The sequence below is a fragment of the Pantherophis guttatus genome, chromosome 1 (assembly GCF_059756535.1).
Source record: "Pantherophis guttatus breed Tessera chromosome 1, ASM5975653v1, whole genome shotgun sequence".
Taxonomy (NCBI): domain Eukaryota; kingdom Metazoa; phylum Chordata; class Lepidosauria; order Squamata; family Colubridae; genus Pantherophis; species Pantherophis guttatus.
The window spans coordinates 218947146-218967469 of record NC_142063.1 but is presented as its reverse complement, the minus strand read 5'-3'; the positions used below and the strand labels follow the sequence as shown (position 1 = coordinate 218967469).

At 42.0% G+C, this 20324-nt stretch overlaps 1 protein-coding gene across 6 annotated transcripts in view; it reads left to right on the top strand.

The window, feature by feature from the left end:
• ERICH1 (glutamate rich 1) overlaps positions 1 to 20324 on the top strand; it is an 87982-nt gene that overhangs the window by 14951 nt on the left and 52707 nt on the right. For all 6 annotated transcript variants that reach the window (XM_034436772.3, XM_087882442.1, XM_060689261.2 and 3 more), the window contains exon 2: positions 1129 to 1287. In XM_034436772.3, coding sequence (XP_034292663.2) covers positions 1129 to 1287 — 159 coding nt within the window. The remainder of the gene's footprint in view (positions 1 to 1128; positions 1288 to 20324) is intronic.

Here is a 20324-nt window from a genome sequence, read left to right as displayed (position 1 = left end):
GACCTATAGATCTAGGAGATTAGGGAAAGGTGTCTTGGGGCCTGTTCCATTTAACAGAGATCCTGTATTCCAGGATTCGGTACCCAAGGGACACAAAGACCCCTTTATATATTAAGAAATTTGGCAGATTTGGCAAACATGACAGTAGTTCTACGTTGACAAAATATAATGTGACAAAAACCTAATAGTTGTGAGTAATGCTTTTAAATGGGTTTGTATTTTATTAATCACAACAGCATGCATATGCAGCTTAAAAAACAAGGATCAGATATATATCTATTTACATAACAAATGTTTAGGGCGGAATCCCTCTAACAACCTGCTAAAATTGTTCAAAAGGATGGTGGCAAGACTTTTCCTTCTGTTCATTTTTTTCCTAGCCACACCCTTAATTTAAAAAAAAAAAAGTAAAAGAATTGAAAACGAGAAAGACATATTTTATGACATGATCATCTTCCCCAAGATATTTATGTTTTTGTTTGGTTGAGAAGTGGTTTCAGTGCATACTTTGTAATAGTTGTCACCATCACCCTCATCCTCCAATATCTGTAGTCCACAGTTCGGGAACCAGGGAGCTAGCGTGGTTTTAAGGTGCCAGTCTAAAAACCAGGAGACTGCATTGTAGTTCCATCTTAAGCATGAAAGCCTGCTGGGTGACCTTGGACCAGTTAATCTCCCTCAGCCCAACCCACCTCACATGGTTTTTGTCATGGTGGAAATAGGAGATAGAAGGAGGATTAAGTATGTTTGTCACCTTGAGTTACTTATAAAACAAGGGTGGAATTAAACAAACAAATACCGTGTTTCCCCAAAAATAAGTCCCTGTCTTATATTTTTTTGAACCCTGAAATAAGCGCTTGGCTTTATTGCCATGCACTCAAAAGCCCTATTGGGCTTATTATCAGGGGATGTCTTATTTTGGGGAAAACAGGGTAAATAAAGCCACTGCTGTCCTAATTCCTATGTCTTGCTATGTTATATTTTCCACTTTTGAGTTCTCCTGCATAAGAATGTATGCTCCTTGCTTAAAGAAGGCTTTTGACATAGGAAGCTGGAATGCCTTAAGTTTTTTTTTTTTTTTTGCTTTATCAAGACTTTAATTTCTTTATTCTATTATTACCTTTTTAGTGTTCCAGAAGAAAGTCCTGGAAAAACTATTCCCTGCTCCTGTACTTCCGGATGTAATTTCTTCAAGTGTAGAAAGCACTGCTGTTTTGAAAGATGCAGTTGCAACTCAGGAAGAGCCAAAAAATGTGGCAGCTTTGGAAAAAGATTCTAGGGTCCAAGGTAATATTTGTATGTGTGCATTGGCGTGTGGGTGTACAAGTACATGTTAATTAAACAAGAATTACCTGTAATACCCAACCGGTTCCATTTTGCTTTCCTATGATATCCAAACCTAGTCAATCAATGACAGCAAGTTTAATTTGATGCAACAGTATTTGGATCTGTGAAAAGTATAGGTCACTCCAATCTGTTTTGACTCTGGGGATGCTGACAGCTTCTCTGCTGGGCTGCTGGCTGTCAGCCTCAGATGTTCTGCCAGCCAAACCATGGTACATCTGCCCAATCTCCCACAACTTTGGCACTGTTTTACACACATGTCCAGTGGTCTGGATCAAGCACTAAAACTAAGGGGAAGGGACAGGAAGACATACCAGTATTTGCTGATAAGAGATAACTAGGATTAAATACTCCTGGCAATAAGTAGCCGAGGACGGAGTTGGACATATCTGTGATAGCCTTAGCTTGCATCTCACAGCTGGGCCAGCATTTTCCTCTAAAATTCCTCCAGATTGAACTGCAGACTGATCACTTGGCACAGTTTGTGCTGGCAGAAACAGGAAAGCCACTTTAAAAGTGGAGCAGATTGAGGCACCATCCTGGTGGGCCAGAGTCATAATAAGAACATCATGCATTCATGTCCTTAACAAATAGTTGGTGGGCCATCTATGCCACAGCAAGCAGGGTGTCTGAATAAGGCCTGTATCTTTATAATCTAAAAAGGATTTTGGATGAACTCAAAATGATATATTTGGGGTTTAATTGCTTCTTTGCTGCAGAGCTACACACAAGACCATTTTTACTAAAGCTCTTGGCTTCAACTGTATCAGTGTGAGGACTGTGGTTGATTATTTTTGCCTTTTAGGTTGGATTTGAGTATTGAATTGCTGTATTACAAGTTACAGTTCTAAAACAGTAATAGTACTTCACCAAGGGAACAACAGCTATCAACAACTAGCATTTTTTAAACATAAAATATTAGCAAGGCAAAAATTAACTTCAGAAACTAAAAACATATAAGTATTTAGTTAGCAGGTGCAAAACAAAAGTCACCTTTGATAATTTGCCACTAAAAAAGCAACACACCTGTGAATTGTAAACTATCATCTTTGAAATACTGACAGGTGGGCGCTCGGGAATTACTCTTTAGTATTCGGCTGAAAAGAAGAGTGGATGCAGATTGGTTAAACTTATTTCACATTCAAAACAGCCATGCATTGAATTATGATTTTTCCCGGTACATACTCCCTTAAAAAATCCCTTCACTTGTTAAAATAATGCATCCTTTGGCCCTGAAGTATCATCTGGTGTTTTCAAATTGGACACAGTGCTTGATATTACAACCTGAGAGCCATGGTGGTACAGTGGTTAGAATGCAGTATTGCAAGCTAATTTTGCTGACTGCCAATTGCCAGCAGTTTGCCAGTTCGGTTCTCACTGGCTCAAGGTTGACTCAGCCTTCCATCTTTCCAAGGTCGGTAAAATGAGGATCCAGATTGTTGGGGGCAATAGGCTGATTCTGTAAACCATATAGAGAGGGCTGTAAAGCACTGAAACGGTATATAGGTCTAAGTGCTATTGCTATGATGCAATCAAGCATTCTAATGAAGTTGACTCAAATTTATATGAATGGTGTCCACATCTTATGTAAGTAGTCCTTGTTTATTGACTCTTTGCAGTTATTGTACCAGGCACCATTCACAGTTATGAAAAAGTAATTTTATGACTACATTTATAATTTTCACAGGTCTGTAAAACAAAGAAAAGCTGAAGTATAAATATAAGCATAGTGATGGTTTCACATAGCAACCTCTTTGCTTAATGACCAACTTGTAATCCCAGTTGTAGTTGCTAAATGAAGACTACCTATATACTCCAGGAAGCATTTTCAAAAGAGAAAATAGCACAATTCTTGACATGGACCCAAAGAATAAATAACAGGAATGTTATTTTATGCTACATGGCCCTCCTAAGTAATAAAAATGCTTTTCTAAAAAAATATATTCATAGTTGAACTATTTTGCATGCATGCATGCATGCATATATATCATTTGATATTAGGGGCGCATGTCTCTGGTTTTAAAATTCACTGTGGTCCCACAAAATATGCATTTAGTTTAAGGAGTTGCAGATAGGTGTTTCTCTGTGTGTTCCAAAATATGTTTTTGCCTTAGAAGATGAAGTGTTTCATTGCCTGCTTGATTTATCAGTCTAATACAGCTTTCTTCAACTTCAAAATGAGTTCAGCTACGCTGCCTTTGGAATCTGAGGATTTCTAACTCCAAATAGAATTAATTTCATTGGGAAAGACTGATCAAAATTAAGTAAAATTAAGTCCATTGATTTAAAGAGGCTGTTGTATGTTTTATTCATTGGTTATTATTTTATCCCCAAGCTGATCCATCTTGATCAAGTTCTTTAATTCTTTTTAACCATGAAAGCTTAAGTTTTGCTTAATCCTGATGACTTTATGGACATATCTGCGAGGTTTTTTTGACAGTATCAAAGAAGTAGGATCTTCTTTAAGGTTATATAAAATGAAGTCTTTCCTTGATTCCTAAAGCTGCAAGGCCTATAGCAAACAGTTTATTGAAAAGGACCTAGCAGAATTTAAGTGGATTGGAGCGCAAGAAATGAATAGCCTGTAGCCCTACAATTACATAATCATTACTTCAGGAATGGGTTTGAGAACACTGTTGGGAGCTAGTAATCATGCATATTCATCATAGAAAAGGAGCATATTTGCTATTAAATGTGAAATGTGCCCCCCATGAATAGATAGAAGAATCATAATATATTACTAGATAATAATTCAGAATTATTGAGAAAGAGTAATATCCTCTTTTCACATTCTTTATATTGATAATATTTCTCTTGAGTGGCAAATATATTGCTAGAATCAATAATCCAGGGCTGCAATAAACCCTTGTTTGTTTTTAATGTGGTATTTTAAATGTAATGTGAGTTCTTTCTAAATTCCTTTGCTGCACTTGTGTTGATTTACATGAACAGATGTATTTCTTTGCCAGTTCTGGAATGCTAGCAGCTCAAAGCATACTTTGCACACGCTGCCTTAACAAAATGTTGCTTGTCTTATATTAAAAATGTCTGTGATTTGGAGGACTGAGGACTGGAGATAGACTGGCAAGCAAAGCAAATATTGTCTATACATATTCATGAGAGACTCTTTGGCACTGCAATATTGGAATAAACAACTTCTGCAGACTGATTAAACAATTCATTTTAGCAGTTAATTACTATTGCAAGAAGGAGCAACAGACTGTAATTATTACTTTGCACAGTAGAATATGACATTTTAAATGCCTTTCCATCAAGAATTTGTCTTCTGTTGGGTGATTATGTTAACATGACATAACTATCAATATGGCTGCTGATTATTCATAATCTTCTAAAGCCATAATTTTATGGTTTGGATCAATGAACTGCTGCTTTTAACTCTCAGTTTCTGTTGCATAGATCTTCCCAAGCATTGTCAGATAATAATCTAGGCAAAATTCCTTGAATCAGAAAGGGATGATGGAGTTAAGTTACTTGATTCTCATTTATATGTGTGTGTGTGTGCAGTTTATAGCCCAAGTCTTTTGTTTTATCAAACTATGCATTTCTGGTGTCTCGCTAATTCTCCTCTTTATAAGTAACATTTTGGTTACTTTATTTTTTTATTTATTTATCAAATTTGCTTCCCATCTCACGGTTCAGGCGACTCTTATTACAGCTCTAACAAGGATCAACCTATAGCATCAACATATGAAGACAACAATCTAGTTGCTGGCAACAAATGGCAAATGGGAAGATGTGTGAGGAGTCTTTGGTGCACTCCGAACTTGGTTGTTTTCTTGCAGACATTTCATTACCAAACTAGGTAACATGCTAATAGGGAGTGGGGTTTGCTCTCAGTTTATATTCTAGTCTAGTGGCTTGCCCTCATAGCTTCTTTTGCAACTCCTTGATTGCGGTATTGTTTACTTCGTGATCATTGGTCTGATATTAATCTTGATGTTTATCTATACTCATCTAAGTTTTGATTGCTGGTAGTGAGGTGTTTTGGTCGTTTTGTTCTCTTTTTGGCTTGTTGATTCCCTCTTTTACACAGTATGTACATGTTGTTTATATCTATCTGTCTATTGATGGCCAATTTGTGTCTCATAAAGGAGGATGTGTCTCATAGTTCACAGATACCACAAATTGATATTATACATCAAGAATATGGTTGTCACATCATCTCCTTAATGGATCAGGGTCAGTAACCCCATAGCTTTGGACTTCTGTTATACGAGACATTATAGCAAGCAGTGGTGACCAAAAAAAAAAAAGCTAATGAAAAAGTGTAAAATAGAAAGACTAGAAAAACATAGTATCTATATAGTCACTCAAAAGTGGATAAAAATCATAGCTCTGATACAAATCCTCTTAGCAACAAATAGCACACCTGTTTTTAGCCAAAAGGCCTAGAAGCTTGGTGTTCTGGTGCCTGGTTAACTGCTCTCTTATGAGTAGAGGCACATGTCCTGTCTGTCAAATATCTGCAGATATTTGGAGAATTAATTTCAAATAACTTTCTACTTAGAACTACTAAATAACCCCCTGGAAATCCCCATTGTTAAGTACCTCCCAATTAGCCATAACGAAGGATCTTACTACACAACTGAAATCTGGAAAACCTCTTGGAAATTATGTCATTCACAACACAACATGTTTTCTCTCTGAGTGGAATGCGACCATTGTCACCCCATTCTGCAAGGATAATGGAAATAGACCTGACCTTGCTAATTAAAGACCTATTAGCTTGCTTATTAAGCAAGCTGTATGCAAAATACATTTATTTAAAAATATTGGGTTGGATCCAAAGTGAAATTGTCCTTGCTGAGGAGCAAGCAGGATTTAGAAGGGACCACTCATCCTTAGGTCATGGTTTCATCCTGCAGTATTTAGCTGAAAAATATACTTTACTATATCGAAAGGGACTCTTTTGATAGCTACTGTATTTTGAATTTAAAATCAGCTCTTGATTTGATTCCAAAGGAGAGGCTATGGGGAAAATTTCAAGGATCCTCAATAGATAAGTGTGGCTTCTTTTTATTCATATTTTTTATTCTAATGTCTTATTGAGAGTTCGATGTTTCTCCCCGGGATATCTTTCTGGAGCTGTTATCACGCAAAGAGCAGTTAAGCAAGGGTGGCTTCTAGCCCCTTACTTATATCACTTCAATAAATCAGGCTGTCACTCTGATTAATAGTAATTTTGTCTGCCCCCCCAGATGGGAATGAGAAGGCATTGACTTTCTTTTGCCTAAAAGAGCTATTACAGTTGTAAGTAAAGGACTAGCTGTATTATTTGTATTACATAGAAATCTGGGCGCTGAAGATTTGCTTGACTGGAGAAAGATTTCTTTTTTTATTTGTATCCTGCCTTTATTATTTGACAAATAACTCGAGGTGATGAATATATCTATACATCATCTTCCTCCTCCTTCTTCCCCACAGCAATAACCCTGTGAGGTGGGGTGTCCTGAGAGAGAATGATTTGTCTGAGCTCAGTCTTTCATGGCTAAGGTGGGATTTGAAGTCACTGTTTCCCACTTTCTAGCTTTAACCACTTCACCAGGCTGGCTAAACAGTATCACTGGCATGTTGATGTCATGAGGAACATGACAATTATATTCAGGAGTGTCTCTCAAAGGAGGGGGAGGGGGAAAGCATCAGACTTAGAGCTGCATCAGATGGGAGATAGGCATCTCTTAGTGGCTTTTCTCTAATGTGGCACAGCAAGGTGAGAAGAACTTGGTGCCGGGCAGAGAAAATGGGCTTCTCATCATATGAGAAGCTGCCCTTTTTCCATACTGAAGTAGGACAAGGGGACTGTGGACAGGACAAGTGAGCTATGCTGGGAACCATGGATCAGAATTTCCTTCTGCAGGGCTGACTTGTCTGCTTGGCTGTCATGAGTCCTGATTACATCTCTACAAGGGTTGGAGCCATCACATTACCCTGACCTCCAAAAAGTTCAGAACTTCTTATTATGTAAAAGCGAATAGACTGTCTATACAACATTCTCCAACAAAATAGGTACCCACACACAAGTTGATCAAAAAGTGCCTGGCAACTCAGCCCACTATTATACAACCAAAACAAGCTACAGAAAGGATAACCTGATCTTAACATAAAAAAACCATATCTGAAACAATCAACACGCTACTTACTATAACCACACAGCATCACCATAGTGTAGAAACCAACTAAAGAACTCCAACACATCATAAGTACAGCTAGTCCTTGACTTAATGACCCAAAGATGATTTTCAAACGGCAACTGGACTTTCTCACTTTTTTCCTTAAAAATGTTTTGCATCTCATTCAAGAAATTTTTTTAGAACTGAAATGTTTTCAAGGAATAAAAGAAAAGTCCAGCTATCTTTTGAAAAGCACCTTTGGGGCAACTATGACCTGGATGATTCAGAATCTCCATGGACACTCAATGACTTCCTTTAACAACTGTCTGTGGAGATTCTGAATCATCCAGGTCAGGATTGTCCCAAAGATACTTTTTCAAAAGGCAAGTGGACTGTCTTATTTTTTTTTTCCTTGAAAACATTCTGAAGAAGCTTCTTAGAAGCAAAATGTTTTCAAGGAAAAAAAAAACAAGAAAGTCCAGTTGCCTTTTGAAAAAACACCTTTGGGATTTGCTTAACAACAGTTCAAAAATAATGACAGCTTCAGAAAAGGTGCTTTATGGCCAGTAAAGCACTTCTGACCATTGCCAAAAGTTGCACACGAACCTACAAAAAGTCCTTGACCTATGACCATAATGGAGCATGACCATTATGGTCACAAGTCATGACAGTTGTAAGTGAGGTGATCATGTGATCACTTTGCTTAATTCCCACTCCTGCTTTCTATGATGCAGTTGATAAAGAGCATGAGGAATGTAAAGGAGAACATGGGGTGTTTCAGGGCTGTGTGAAGCTTATTCCAGACTGAGGCCTGCCTGTTCTAGGCCTCATCCCACCTCGAGAAGCCCCATGGTCTGCCTCCTGCCTCTCAGATTCCTACTGGTCTTGACATGCTTTTGCCCCACTGAATCCCTGGAGAACTCCCCACACACACATTGGGTTCCTGCAAGCTCAGGGCCTATTTTCCATCATCCAGGGACCCATATCTCATATCCCATCACTCATCACCCATAGTGCCAGGATTGTGGTTGTTGAGCAAAGCAATCATATGAGGTCTCAATCAGTGATCATTTTGTTCAACAACTGAGATCCTGGTCTCAATTGTGGTCATAAATTAAGCTCTACCTGTACTGAATCACCCACAACATGCATCCAACATGAGGAACAGCCACTATGAGGGATCCTTAGGACTCACTGAGCTTGGTTGTTTTCTTGCAGAGACACGTATAGACATAACCAGTATCTGTATACTATGCAAGAAAGACACCCTCCCTACCAGCAATCAGCACCCAGAGGAGCATAGATTAACTCCAAGATGAGCATCAGACCAACAATCAAGTAAACAATACCCCAAACAAGCCAACTGTAAGCAGCCCAACCAAAGAACCTCTTAGACACCCCCTCTCCCCACACACAGACAGGGCAAGCCACTAGAATATAAACTGAGAACATCTCCCACTCCTTACTAGCACTGATGAAGTTACATAGTTTGGGTAATGAAACATCTGCAAGAAAAAAATCAAGCTCAGAGAGCACCAATGACCCCTCATTTCAACCCTGAGAACTACAAAGATTTCTCTTTATTGGTAACAGCCACTATGTAGGACAGACAGGCAAAAGATGAGCTTATCCATGAACACCAAGTAGCAGTCAGAAGATACAATGAAAATATATGAATTTAACATAGTTTCATGGGGGAACTATGAGCATCCTAGACCAGTGATGGCTAACCTTTTCCAGACCAAGTGCCCAAAGCGCACGCCTGAACCCCCAAAATGTAATGTGCGTGTGACCCCGGTGATGCATACGCAGCTCCCTGCATGTGCCTCGCCCCCCTGTGCATGCATGGCAGAGAGCCAAAGACCAGCTGGCCGGCAGGAGGCGCACGCACATGCGCAGCAGAGCCAAACTGGGGCGACAGCTCACGTGCCATCACAGAGGGTGCTGCGTGCCACCACTGGCACGCGTGCCATAGGTTCACCATCACGGTCCTAGTCTTATGGTTCTCAGCCGCAGACCACTAAGGGGCCACAATGTCATCATCACAGGGGGTCCGCGAAGTCTTGAAGAAATGTCATGATTTAAGTCTTAAGTCTTGGGAGTCCGTGGCTATAGTCCATGGCCACAAAAGATATTTTTAGAGGGGGATCTGTGGTGAAGAAAAGGTTGAGAACCACTGTCTTAGGTGACACTAAAACCTAGCACTGATGTTATCTAGCTGGATAATGAAACTTCTGCAACTAATCAGCCAAGCTCAGAGAGCAACAATTTTGCATCTTGGCTTCCTTAGCACCGGCACCTTTTCAAGAGCTACGCACAGTCCTGATCATACATGGTGTTAAGGAGAAGGCTTTTTTTCTGCAAGGTTTCACAGCAAGGCAGCAGAAGATGGCAGAGTCCAAGGCAAAAGCAGGGGTGCAGCAAATCATTGCAGTTAAGAATTTAGCTGAGCAAAGGAGAATTCCAGGTCAAGTGGTCCAAAGTCAAGCTGAAGATTTATGATGCCAAACCAAGGGAGGGATGAAATCTTAGTGAATGAGAGCCATGGTTGTCAATAACTGGATTCCAAGCAAAAGTCATGGTCTAATGAAGCCAGATGCTTAAATTGTTCCTAGCAACACAAGCTTGTTTCACTTTCCTTGTCCGGGTTTTTCAGTTAATCTCAAAGCCATTTTTACAGAATTTAGTAGAAGATGAGAGGCTTTCTAAGGATCCTTGAAGTCACTGTTAATGCAGCAGGTGGTGGAGGCAGTGGAAAAGCCAATTCTTGAGCTAAATTTTTCATCTGCTGGAGCATCTGATACATATTAGCTGCTAAATTCCACACCTCAGGTTTCCAAACTGTCTTGGTGCCTGCAGATGGTGTCCATCCAATTCAGTCTGCCATCACTCCAGCTTGTGGATCCGATGCCATGCTGTGGTTTTATTGTAATCTGTGAAATTTTGGGGGAGTCGATGAGATTAATGTCAGGTGCAAGAAATCAAGAGCCAGCATAGTGTTCTGGGAGTCTTCCTGGATACGCAGCTGTCCTTGGAGGAACATCTGACGGCTGTAACCAGGGGGACCTTTTATCAGGTTCGCCTGATCCACCAGTTGCGGCCCTTTCTTGATCGGGATTCCCTGTGCACAGTCACTCATGCCCTCGTAACCTCTCGCCTTGATTACTGCAACGCTCTCTACATGGGGCTCCCCTTGAAGAGCACCTGGAGGCTCCAACTGGTCCAGAATGCAGCAGCGCGGGTAGTGACGGGAGCAGCGTGGCGCTCCCATGTAACACCGCTCCTGCGTGAACTGCACTGGCTCCCGGTGGTCTTCCGGGTGCGCTTCAAGGTGTTGGTCATCACCTTTAAAGCGCTCCATGGCATAGGGCCTAGCTATCTTCGAGACCGCCTACTGCCACCGACGACCTCCCATCGACCCGTGCGCTCCCACGGAGAGGGCCTCCTCGGGGTGCCATCAGCCAAACAATGCAGGCTGATGACCCCCAGGGGGAGGGCCTTCTCTGTGGGGGCACCCACCCTCTGGAATCAGTTGCCCCCAGAGATAAGGAGAATCCATGACCTCAGTGCCTTCCGCCGAGCCCTTAAAACCTTCTTTTTCCAACAAGCCGGGCTGGCCTAATTCTTTTTAAGTGTTTTTAATTGTTCTGTTTATCGTTTTAATTAATGGGGCCAAATCTATATATATTTTTTAACTGTATTTTAATATTTGTATTTGATGTTTTTATTTGGCTGTTCACCGTCCTGAGTCCTCAGGGAGAAGGGCGGTATACAAATTCAAAATAAAATAAAAATAAAATAAAATAAAAAAGTACTGTGAGTTTATTTCATGCTGCCTATCCACAAAAATCTGTCAAGGCAAATTGGTGCTAGGTAAGAGCAACAGAATTCAAAGGGGCCTGGAATAGCCTTAGGTCACTTGTGGGAGCATAGCAATTGTGAACTGATAACACTTTGACCCCTCCCCTGGGCTCAGCCTGGTCACCTCCTACACTTGCTCTTAGATTTGTATATGTAAGATTAAGTGTAATGAGCCATAGTTCATTAATTTCTTTCTCTTGTTTTTGGTACTGGAGGGGGATATTAAGTTTCACTATTTGGCCAATTACCGAAGAATGTTATAGGTAAGATTTAGCTACAATAATAAGTTACATTGTCCTAAAACACCCATTGTAATTTTTTTCCTAAATATTCATAAGGTGGAATTTATATGTGGTCCATGAACAAAAGTTTTCTTTTACCTCTTCTATGACACCCTTCATGGCGGTTTTCATTCTTCTCTTGAAACTGCCTTCCATCACCAAATAATGATAATTGGCAGCTAGAAGATAAAAGTAATCGGTGAGAATGTGGAATAGCATTAACACTTTTTTTTTTTTTTTGGAAAATCAAAATACAGGTTTTGAAAGACCGTGTCCAGAACAGCGTATAATATTCTAAATGTATTTGCCATCTAGTTTCTCTAATCTGAATATTTAGGATAACCGTTGAACAACCAGGGTAATTGATAATTCAATGCAGCATAAAAAGATTAGCAAATAAATAATGTTCCTGTCCCAAAGGAACTAGAGGAATCTTTAGAATAATGAAAAATGTGATTGGTAAATTAAAATACAAACAATAAAACTTCTGGCCTCTAAAGACTGGACTAAAAGTAAGTGTTTTTTAAATATATCTTATAAAGGCAGAATGGTAGCCAACTGCAATCGCTTAATGATGCCTTCCAAACTCTGGGAATGATGCAGGAAAAGGCCACCTTCTGTCTGCCTAATACATCAGTCTCAAAAAGCAGTGCAGCTTCTGGGTTTCGCCTGCAGATTTCAACGTCTTGCTGAAACGAATTCCCTTAGGTAGTCAGGCTCTAAGTGCTTAAAAAGGCAATTCCCATTTGCCTTCCTTAATGCCCAAGAGAGATATAGCTCAAGCTTTCTGGACAGCACTAGGCTGCCCGACCCTATCCAGGAGTTTTCACTTTCCTTTTTTGTTTTAACTAAATATTTAGTATTTGTTTTCCAATTGATAGGATCCCGGGAGTCCTAAGATTTTCAATATCTTGTAAGTGACAGGGGAAATGTATGATTCTTTTCATGAAAGCAGATGGGTGAGCCAAATTCACCCTCAGGGAGACATTCTTGTTTCCCCGTGTGATTTCCACCAATTAAGTTGTCTCTAGAAGCTACAACCTACACTTCCCATTGCAACAAAAGTGTATTTGAATCCTACAGAAGTCAGCTTATTTGTTTGTTTAACTTACATGTCACCCATCTCACCCAGAGGCAACTGTTGGATAGCTTACAATCAACAAAAACAAAATAAAACATTAGCATATTAAAACAATAAATATTAACCCTAAAATTATTTTTAAAATGTAAATCCTACTATTCCCTGTGAAAGGTCATTCTCACTTTCTTCCCAAATGCCAAACTATAAAGGTAGTCCAACAAGTTGTTTTCTCACAGTTTAGGCAGTACCTTGTTTGTGTACCTTGAGATCACAACTGTATTAATAAAATTTGCAAATATAATGAGAGGCTTCATATAAAAAAAGAAACTCAACTATTGATACTCCCAGCTCTTTCCCCCCAAGTTTTATCAGAACAGAGGTCTTCTTAATATTCTACATCGATCCTTTATCTGACTTTAAGATAGGAATTGGCAACCAGTTTTCCAGACGTCCACCAAGCTGTCTGCAACCCGATTTGGATGCCAAAAATAAACACAGAAAGCAAAAATGTAATATAAACCTGGTGAGCTGCAAAGCAAAATGCCAGTCTCTGTCACCTTTATTTCCATGAATGCTTCAATGGCCTACAGGAGCAGAATACAAGGTAGGTGATGACATCACAGTTCTTTATCTGGAGGTGAGATTCCTGCTGCCCTCCTTCCTCCCCATCAAGAAGGCAAAGGATTGATGGAATAGGACAGTGATGGCTAACTTTTTTGCTGTTGCGTGCCAAAAGCAGGGGGGGGGGTCCTCATGCGTGCGTGCCCACACCCATAATTCAATGCTCCCCATCCCCCTGCACATGCGCGCACGGCTCCCTGCACTCTCCCCACTTTTGGCACGCGATGGCACGGTGGGCCCAGTGGGCCCGGTAAGCCCGTTTTTTGCCCTCCCCAGGCTCCAGAGGCTTTCTAGGAGCCTGGGGAGGGCGAAAACGGCCTCCCCCCCCCGGAGGCCCTCTGGAGGCCAGAAATGGCCCATTTCCCAATTTCCGGTGTGCCTGGAAGGCCTGAAAATCAGCTGGCCGGCGCACGCATGCACGCTGAAGCTGAGCTAGGGCAATGCTCGCGTGCCCACAGATATGACTCCGCGTGCCACCTGTGGCATGCATGCCATAGGTTCGCCATCACAGGTATAAGAGAAAACATTCTGAGCAAATAAACTTGTTAGATCTCTGCTGTTGTTAAACTTAATTTTAAATTAAGGAGACATCATTTCCTTAATTTAGGAGGCATCATTTCCTAGGAGTCAAAGTGCAACCTGCTGGGTCATCATTTCAAATCTTACCAGGATCCTCAGCATCTTCAACAAGGACGAAGTTGCCAATGTGATGCCTTTGCTTGAAAAGCTGGGCATACAGGTGAAACTTGAAAAATTAGAATATCGTGCAAAAGTTCATTTATTTCAGTAATGCAATTTAAGAGGTGAAACTAATATATGAGATAGATTCATTACATGCAAAACGAGATACTTCAAGACTTGATTTGTCATACTTTTGATGATTATGGCTTACAGCTCATGAAAACCCCAAATTCACAATCTCAGAAAATTAGAATATTACATGAAATCAATAAAACAAGGATTGTACATAGAACAATATCGGACCTCTGAAAAGTATAAGCATGCATATGTATTCAGTACTTGGTTTGGGCCCCTTTTGCATCAATTACTGCCTCAATGCAGCGTGGCATGGATGCTATCAGCCTGTGGCACTGCTGAGGTGTTATGGAAGACCAGGATCCTTCAATAGCGGCCTTCAGCTCTTCTGCATTGTTTGGTCTCATGTCTCTCATCTTTCTCTTGGCAATGCCCCATATATTCTCTATGGGGTTCAGGTCAGGCGAGTTTACTGGTAATCCCATGGTCATTGAACCAGGTTTTGGTACTTTTGGCAGTGTGGGCAGGTGCCAGGTTCTGCTGGAAACTGAAGTCAGCATCCCCATAAAGCTCGTCTGTGGAAGGAAGCATGAAGTGCTCCAAAATCTCCTGGTAGACGGCTGCGTTGACCCTGGACTTAATGAAGCACAGTGGACCAACACCAGCAGATGACATGGCTCCCCAAATCAACACAGACTGTGGAAACTTCACACTGGACTTCAAGCATCTTGCAGTGTGTGCCTCTCCATTCTTCTTCCAGACTCTGGGTCCTTGGTTTCCAAATGAGATGCAAAAGTTGCTCTCATCAGAAAAGAGGACTTTGGACCACTGAGCAACAGACCAGTTCTTTTTTTCTTTAACCCAGGTAAGACGCTTCTGACGTTGTTTGTTGTTCAGGAGCGGCTTGACAAGAGGAATACGACATTTGAAGCCCATGTTCAGGATCCGTCTGTGTGTGGTGGCTCTTGATGCACTGACTCCAGCCTTAGTCCTCTCCTTGTGAAAGTCCCCAACACTTTTGAATGGCCTTTTCCTGACAATCCTCTCCAGGCTGCGGTCATCCCTGCTGCTTGTGCATCTTTTTCTTCCACACTGTTCCCTTCCACATAACTTTCTATTAATGTGCTTTGATACAGCACTTTGGGAACATCCAGCTTCTTTTGCAATTACCTTTTGAGGCTTTCCCTCCTTGTGGAGGGTGTTAATGATGGTTTTCTGCACAACTGTCAGGTCAGCAGTCTTTCCCATGATTGTGATTCCTACTGAACCAGACTGAGAGACCATTTAAAGGCTCAGGAACCCTTTGCAGGTGTTATGGCTTAATTAGCTGATTAGAGTGGGACACTTTGAGCCTAGAATATTGAACCTTTTCACAATATTCTAATTTTCTGAGATTGTGAATTTGGGGTTTTCATGACTGTAAGCCATAATCATCAAAAGTATGACAAATCAAGGCTTGAACTATCTCGCTTTGCATGTAATGAGTATCTCATATATTAGTTTCACCTTTTAAGTTGCATTACTGAAATAAATGAACTTTTGCACAATATTCTAATTTTTCGAGTTTCACCTGTACACTCAGAGAGCGCATAGTGCTCATGTTGGATTTACCAAGGTGCCTCTGGATTGAAAGGATTAGCTGATGAGGGCTCCTTTCATGTCCCTGGCAGGAGCTGGAGCACAGAATGGGAGCTCACCCCGCCCCATGGCAGCACTCAGGTCTCGAAAGCAAGCTTGCTGCTTGTCAAGCCAGCATCTTAACTGTGTGCTCCTTTACACTCAGAGATATCCCCTGTTGGATGATCCTGTATAGCACAGTCAAATAACAGCACAAGGAATCATAGGTGTGCACCCCCATATACCTCAGAGGAAGTGTGTAGCTTTGAATATGAAAGGTTGTAAGCTTTTAAAAAAGAGACCCTGAGGTCTCACATGTCTCAGACAAAGTCTGTTGAATAAAAGGAGGAAAAAATGGAAGGGGAAAGATTCAGGGAAGACCTCAAATCTTCCAATGAGAACTGAGCACATAGAATGCCCTTGAAGTGCTAAATGAATGGGGGGCAGGGTAGAGAGGGAGAGAGAGAAAGGGGAGGGGAGAGAGAGTGAATGAATTAAGAAAGAGAAAAATCAATGGAAGGGATGCTTAACTGGCTTCCTATCCCTTTATTGAGGAACTTGGGTGGAGAACAGAGGAAGGGAAGATGGGGAATTGAGAGGCAGCTCAGTGATTTACTTGATCCCTCTAAGCTTTAACAGAGGTGTCACAAGATGATTCGAGTCATAGATCAACTAGTTATGTTCACACATGGTGGGGGAAAAGACCAACCTGCTGCCTTCACATCACATGCTAAATTTGATTTGGGACTTTGGGGTGGGGGGGAATGACTATGTTGTTGCACTCCTGATACATCATCTGATTTTGGTGCTCATTCAAGAATTGGCTTTTTACAAATTTTAATCCCCTGGAAGCCGTCCTGTCCAAGTTTATAAGAGTTGTCTTTGCATTTCTGAGATGCATGAAGAACACTGTTTTCTGGTTAGAGAAATGTTTAGTTTTGATGGATTCCAGAGTCTGGTGCTATCTCATTAATTTCTGATTGAATTTTTTTTTCTGTGGGTTTCTGGCTCCAGTGGTTCTAAGAGATCATTTTTAAATCAACTTGGTTAACAAGAGCTAATAGCAAACTTCCAGTCTTTAGGTCTCTGCTTGGATAGCCTTTGTCCATTAAGGTTTGGAAATGCCAAGAAACATCTTAAGCAATGTCTAGACCAGGGGTGGGCAAATGTGGCCCTTTTACAACCTGTGGACTTCAACTCCCAGAATTCCTGAGACAGCCAAGCTGGCCAAGGTCATAAAGGGGCCATATTTGCTCACCCCTGGTCTAGACTATTGACTTCCAAACCAGTCTAAGACTAATATCCAATGCCATAATCTGATTTTTTTCCCCCTCAAATGGGCATGTGCCATCATCCTATCTCTCTTCCATCCTAACTCTGAAATTTCGCCGAGTCTTTATCTTGTTGGGTGTTTTATCCTCCACATTCCTGTGGGGCCCATATAAAACAGCCCTATAGAGGTGCAAATGCCCATATGGGGGGATGAACCTGAGGAGTCCCTGAGCCCCATGATCCTCTGTTTCTTCCTATTTAGAGCAGGGGTGTCCAACTTTGTCTACTTTAGGACCTGTGGACCTGAGCCATGCTGGGTGGGGAATTCTGTGAGTTGAAGTCCACAAGTCTTAAAGTGGACATGGTTTGACATCCCAACTTTAGAGGAAATCTCAGATGACAGCCATCTATTCCTTTCCGTTACCTTGGCAAGAATGAACAATGCTTCTTTGTTGCTTCTTCTATCAGACCAGGATTCTGATGTATTTTTTCCAGGTTGTCCAATTCTGTGCCTCTATTTGTTTTATTTGTTCTATCCCAGGGGTGACAAATTGGCGGTCCACGGGCCAGATGCGTCATGCGCAGGCCATGCCCACCCCGCTCCGCAAAGGGGAAAGACTTCGCAAAACTTCAGGTGACAGTAATGTGACACGGCGAGTTTCTACCCACAACTGAAACCTAGTGTTAATCCCTCTGATTTCCACTAGTATTTGCATTATTTTTATATATCGATAATGTTATTACATTCTATGCCTACATTTTATTCATATCTATATATTGGACTTCTGGATAGTATTTTCCTGGCTTCAAGGCCATAATAAAGCTTTGCTTGTGATTATAGGACTCGGCAAAGCATTCAGAAGAAGGGCTTTGTTTGCCTTCCTACTCATTCTTCCAGATGTTTTGCCAGATCTGGTATGTAGCAAAATTCAATTGTGCACAGTGGATACCAAGTTTAAAAGGCACCATAGGGCCTCATGATCAATAAACTGAGAATTCAGGCAGCAGGCTCTTATTTTAGTCTGGTCCAGCAAGAAATTATTTGCTAGGTGGAGCTGGGTCTGCTGATAAACTGCTTTTGAACTTCTATTCCTGCTGTTACCCTAGTAGACGTGCAAATGGAACTCTTAATCAAAGCTGGGCTGAGTTGCCAAATGCTCCAAAAGAAACAAACAAACAAAAAAAGAATAATCAAGAGAAACCCTCATGTCAGAATTGCACTTGCTGGTTTATATGTTGCTGCAAATTTTTTTAAAAAGCCAATAGACATTTAGTACATATATACTATAATAGAGAATTTAATGAGCAATATGCATTCCAGTCTCCTGCAATCTTTCTGAAACTTGGCAACTTTAAGAGCTCTGAATTCTCCAGCCACCATGCTGGGAGTTGAAATCCACCTTTCAAAGTTACCAACATTGAGAAATCACTATCCTAATACAGGTGGGTCTCGACTTACCATGTTTCCCTGAAACTAGGACCTGTCCCAATAATAAGCCCAATTGGGCTTTCGAGTGCATGTGGTAAAATAAGCCCCCCCCTGAATATAAGTCCCCCTGAATATAAGCCCCCCAAATATTTAGATGTATGCACAGCTGCTGTGCAAACAACACATCATGAGGAGGGGAGGCCGGAGAGGAGCCCGGCTGACCAGCCCCAACGAGCAAATTTTGCAAGCAGCCTCCCTCCCTATCCCGACTGGAAGTCAGCACCAGGGGCTCCCGTTTTGCTTCCCTGCCTGGCCGGCTCCACACAATGGGAGGGCACAGAGACTTCCCATCGCTTCCCCACGTGGAAAGGAGCTCCCCGTGGGTGGCTGGTAATTGGCTCCTGTAGATGCCAAAAGCCCTGTGGCGGAGGAGGAAAAGCGGGGAGGGGGTCTCTCGGCCAGCCCTGGGGTTGCCAGGGGAGAGGTGGGGGGTTGCCTTCTCCTTCTGTCTGCTGCCCACATCCCCAACCCAACCTCACCCTCGGCAAACTTTTTTGTGTGTGTGTGGGTCGGATGCTAAAAACGTCCTCAATGGCCACGAGGACCATAGCTCCGAGACGGGACTTGATAAGAGGAGCTAATTGAAAGGTTAATCAGCATGGGTGCTGACAGTCGAGGTCCCTTCCTGTTCCAGCTCTCTTTTTTCTCTTTATAAACTGCTAGTGGGAAACAGAGCGGCTTAGGGGGAGGGGGCGGGGAGGGGGCTGCTATGGTGATCTCACCAGCTGGGTTAAACACTTGGGCGGAGGAAAGGGAGGGAGAAGGCAGCCACGCCGACGATGCCGGGATGCAAGAGACCCTGGGGCGGCTGCTCCAGCGTCCGACTTAGCCAGGCAATCCCCAATGAGCAGAAGCTGGAGAAGGAAAAGAGGAAGAGGAGGAAGCATCTCGCTCCATGCGTCTTGCTTCTCCGCCATCCCACCCCTCCCCACCTGCCACTTCCCCTCGCTAGCCAAGATCCTCAAGCCAGATTCGGGGAGCTGAATGTGCTGCCACCGGCTGGGAAGAGAAGAACATGAGAAATGGGCTCTCTCGCAGGCCCCCTCTCTCTCTTCTTCTCCCGAGTCCAGCTCACGGAATCTGGCCTGCCGAGGTTTAGGGATAAGACACCCTCCCCCGATAATAAGGCCAAGGCCATATTTTGGGGGTCAAAAGAAAATAAGACCCTGTCTTATTTTCAGAGAAACACGGTAGGACCATAATTGAGCCCAAAATTTTGATTGTAAGTCATGATGGTTGTAAAGCGAGTTACCGCATGACTGCGCTTACTCTCAAGACTGGTTTTTGTGGTGGTCTTAAACAAATGCCATGGTTGTTAATCCAACCCCTGCTATGGGGCTGTTTTTGCCGGAAAAAAACCAAACTAAATCCTGGTTTCAAGCAAAAACATCATAAAGTGTGGTCACATGATGCTTGCTGCAAACATTTGCTAATGCTGCCCAATTGCTGAGCACACATAATGAAGTCATGTGACTGCAGCCGTTTTTCTTGACCGTTTTTCTTTTCGTGAGCCAGTTGTAAATCGAGGTCCTCCTGTAGGTACCATGGATGAGTACCTTCAAGGGTCTGTCCTTTCTCATCATGGCTCTTAGTCTTGGAAGCGAGATGTTGAGTGACATCCTTTCACAGAGAATGTTGCATTCTTTGAAGCAGGATACATGGAAATGCTTCCTGAATCAGGAACATGGCTGTATTACTGCAGGATCTTGGTCAGTTAGTCCTGGTATACAAATGACGCAGCAGGATGATCTGCCCCCCGCAGTGGCACATTGGAAACTTGGGACATAATCTCTTCAAGAATGAAGTCTATAAACTAGGTTTATAAACCTCTTCAAGTGCAACAGCAAGCAAGCTCAACATTTTGGAAGCTG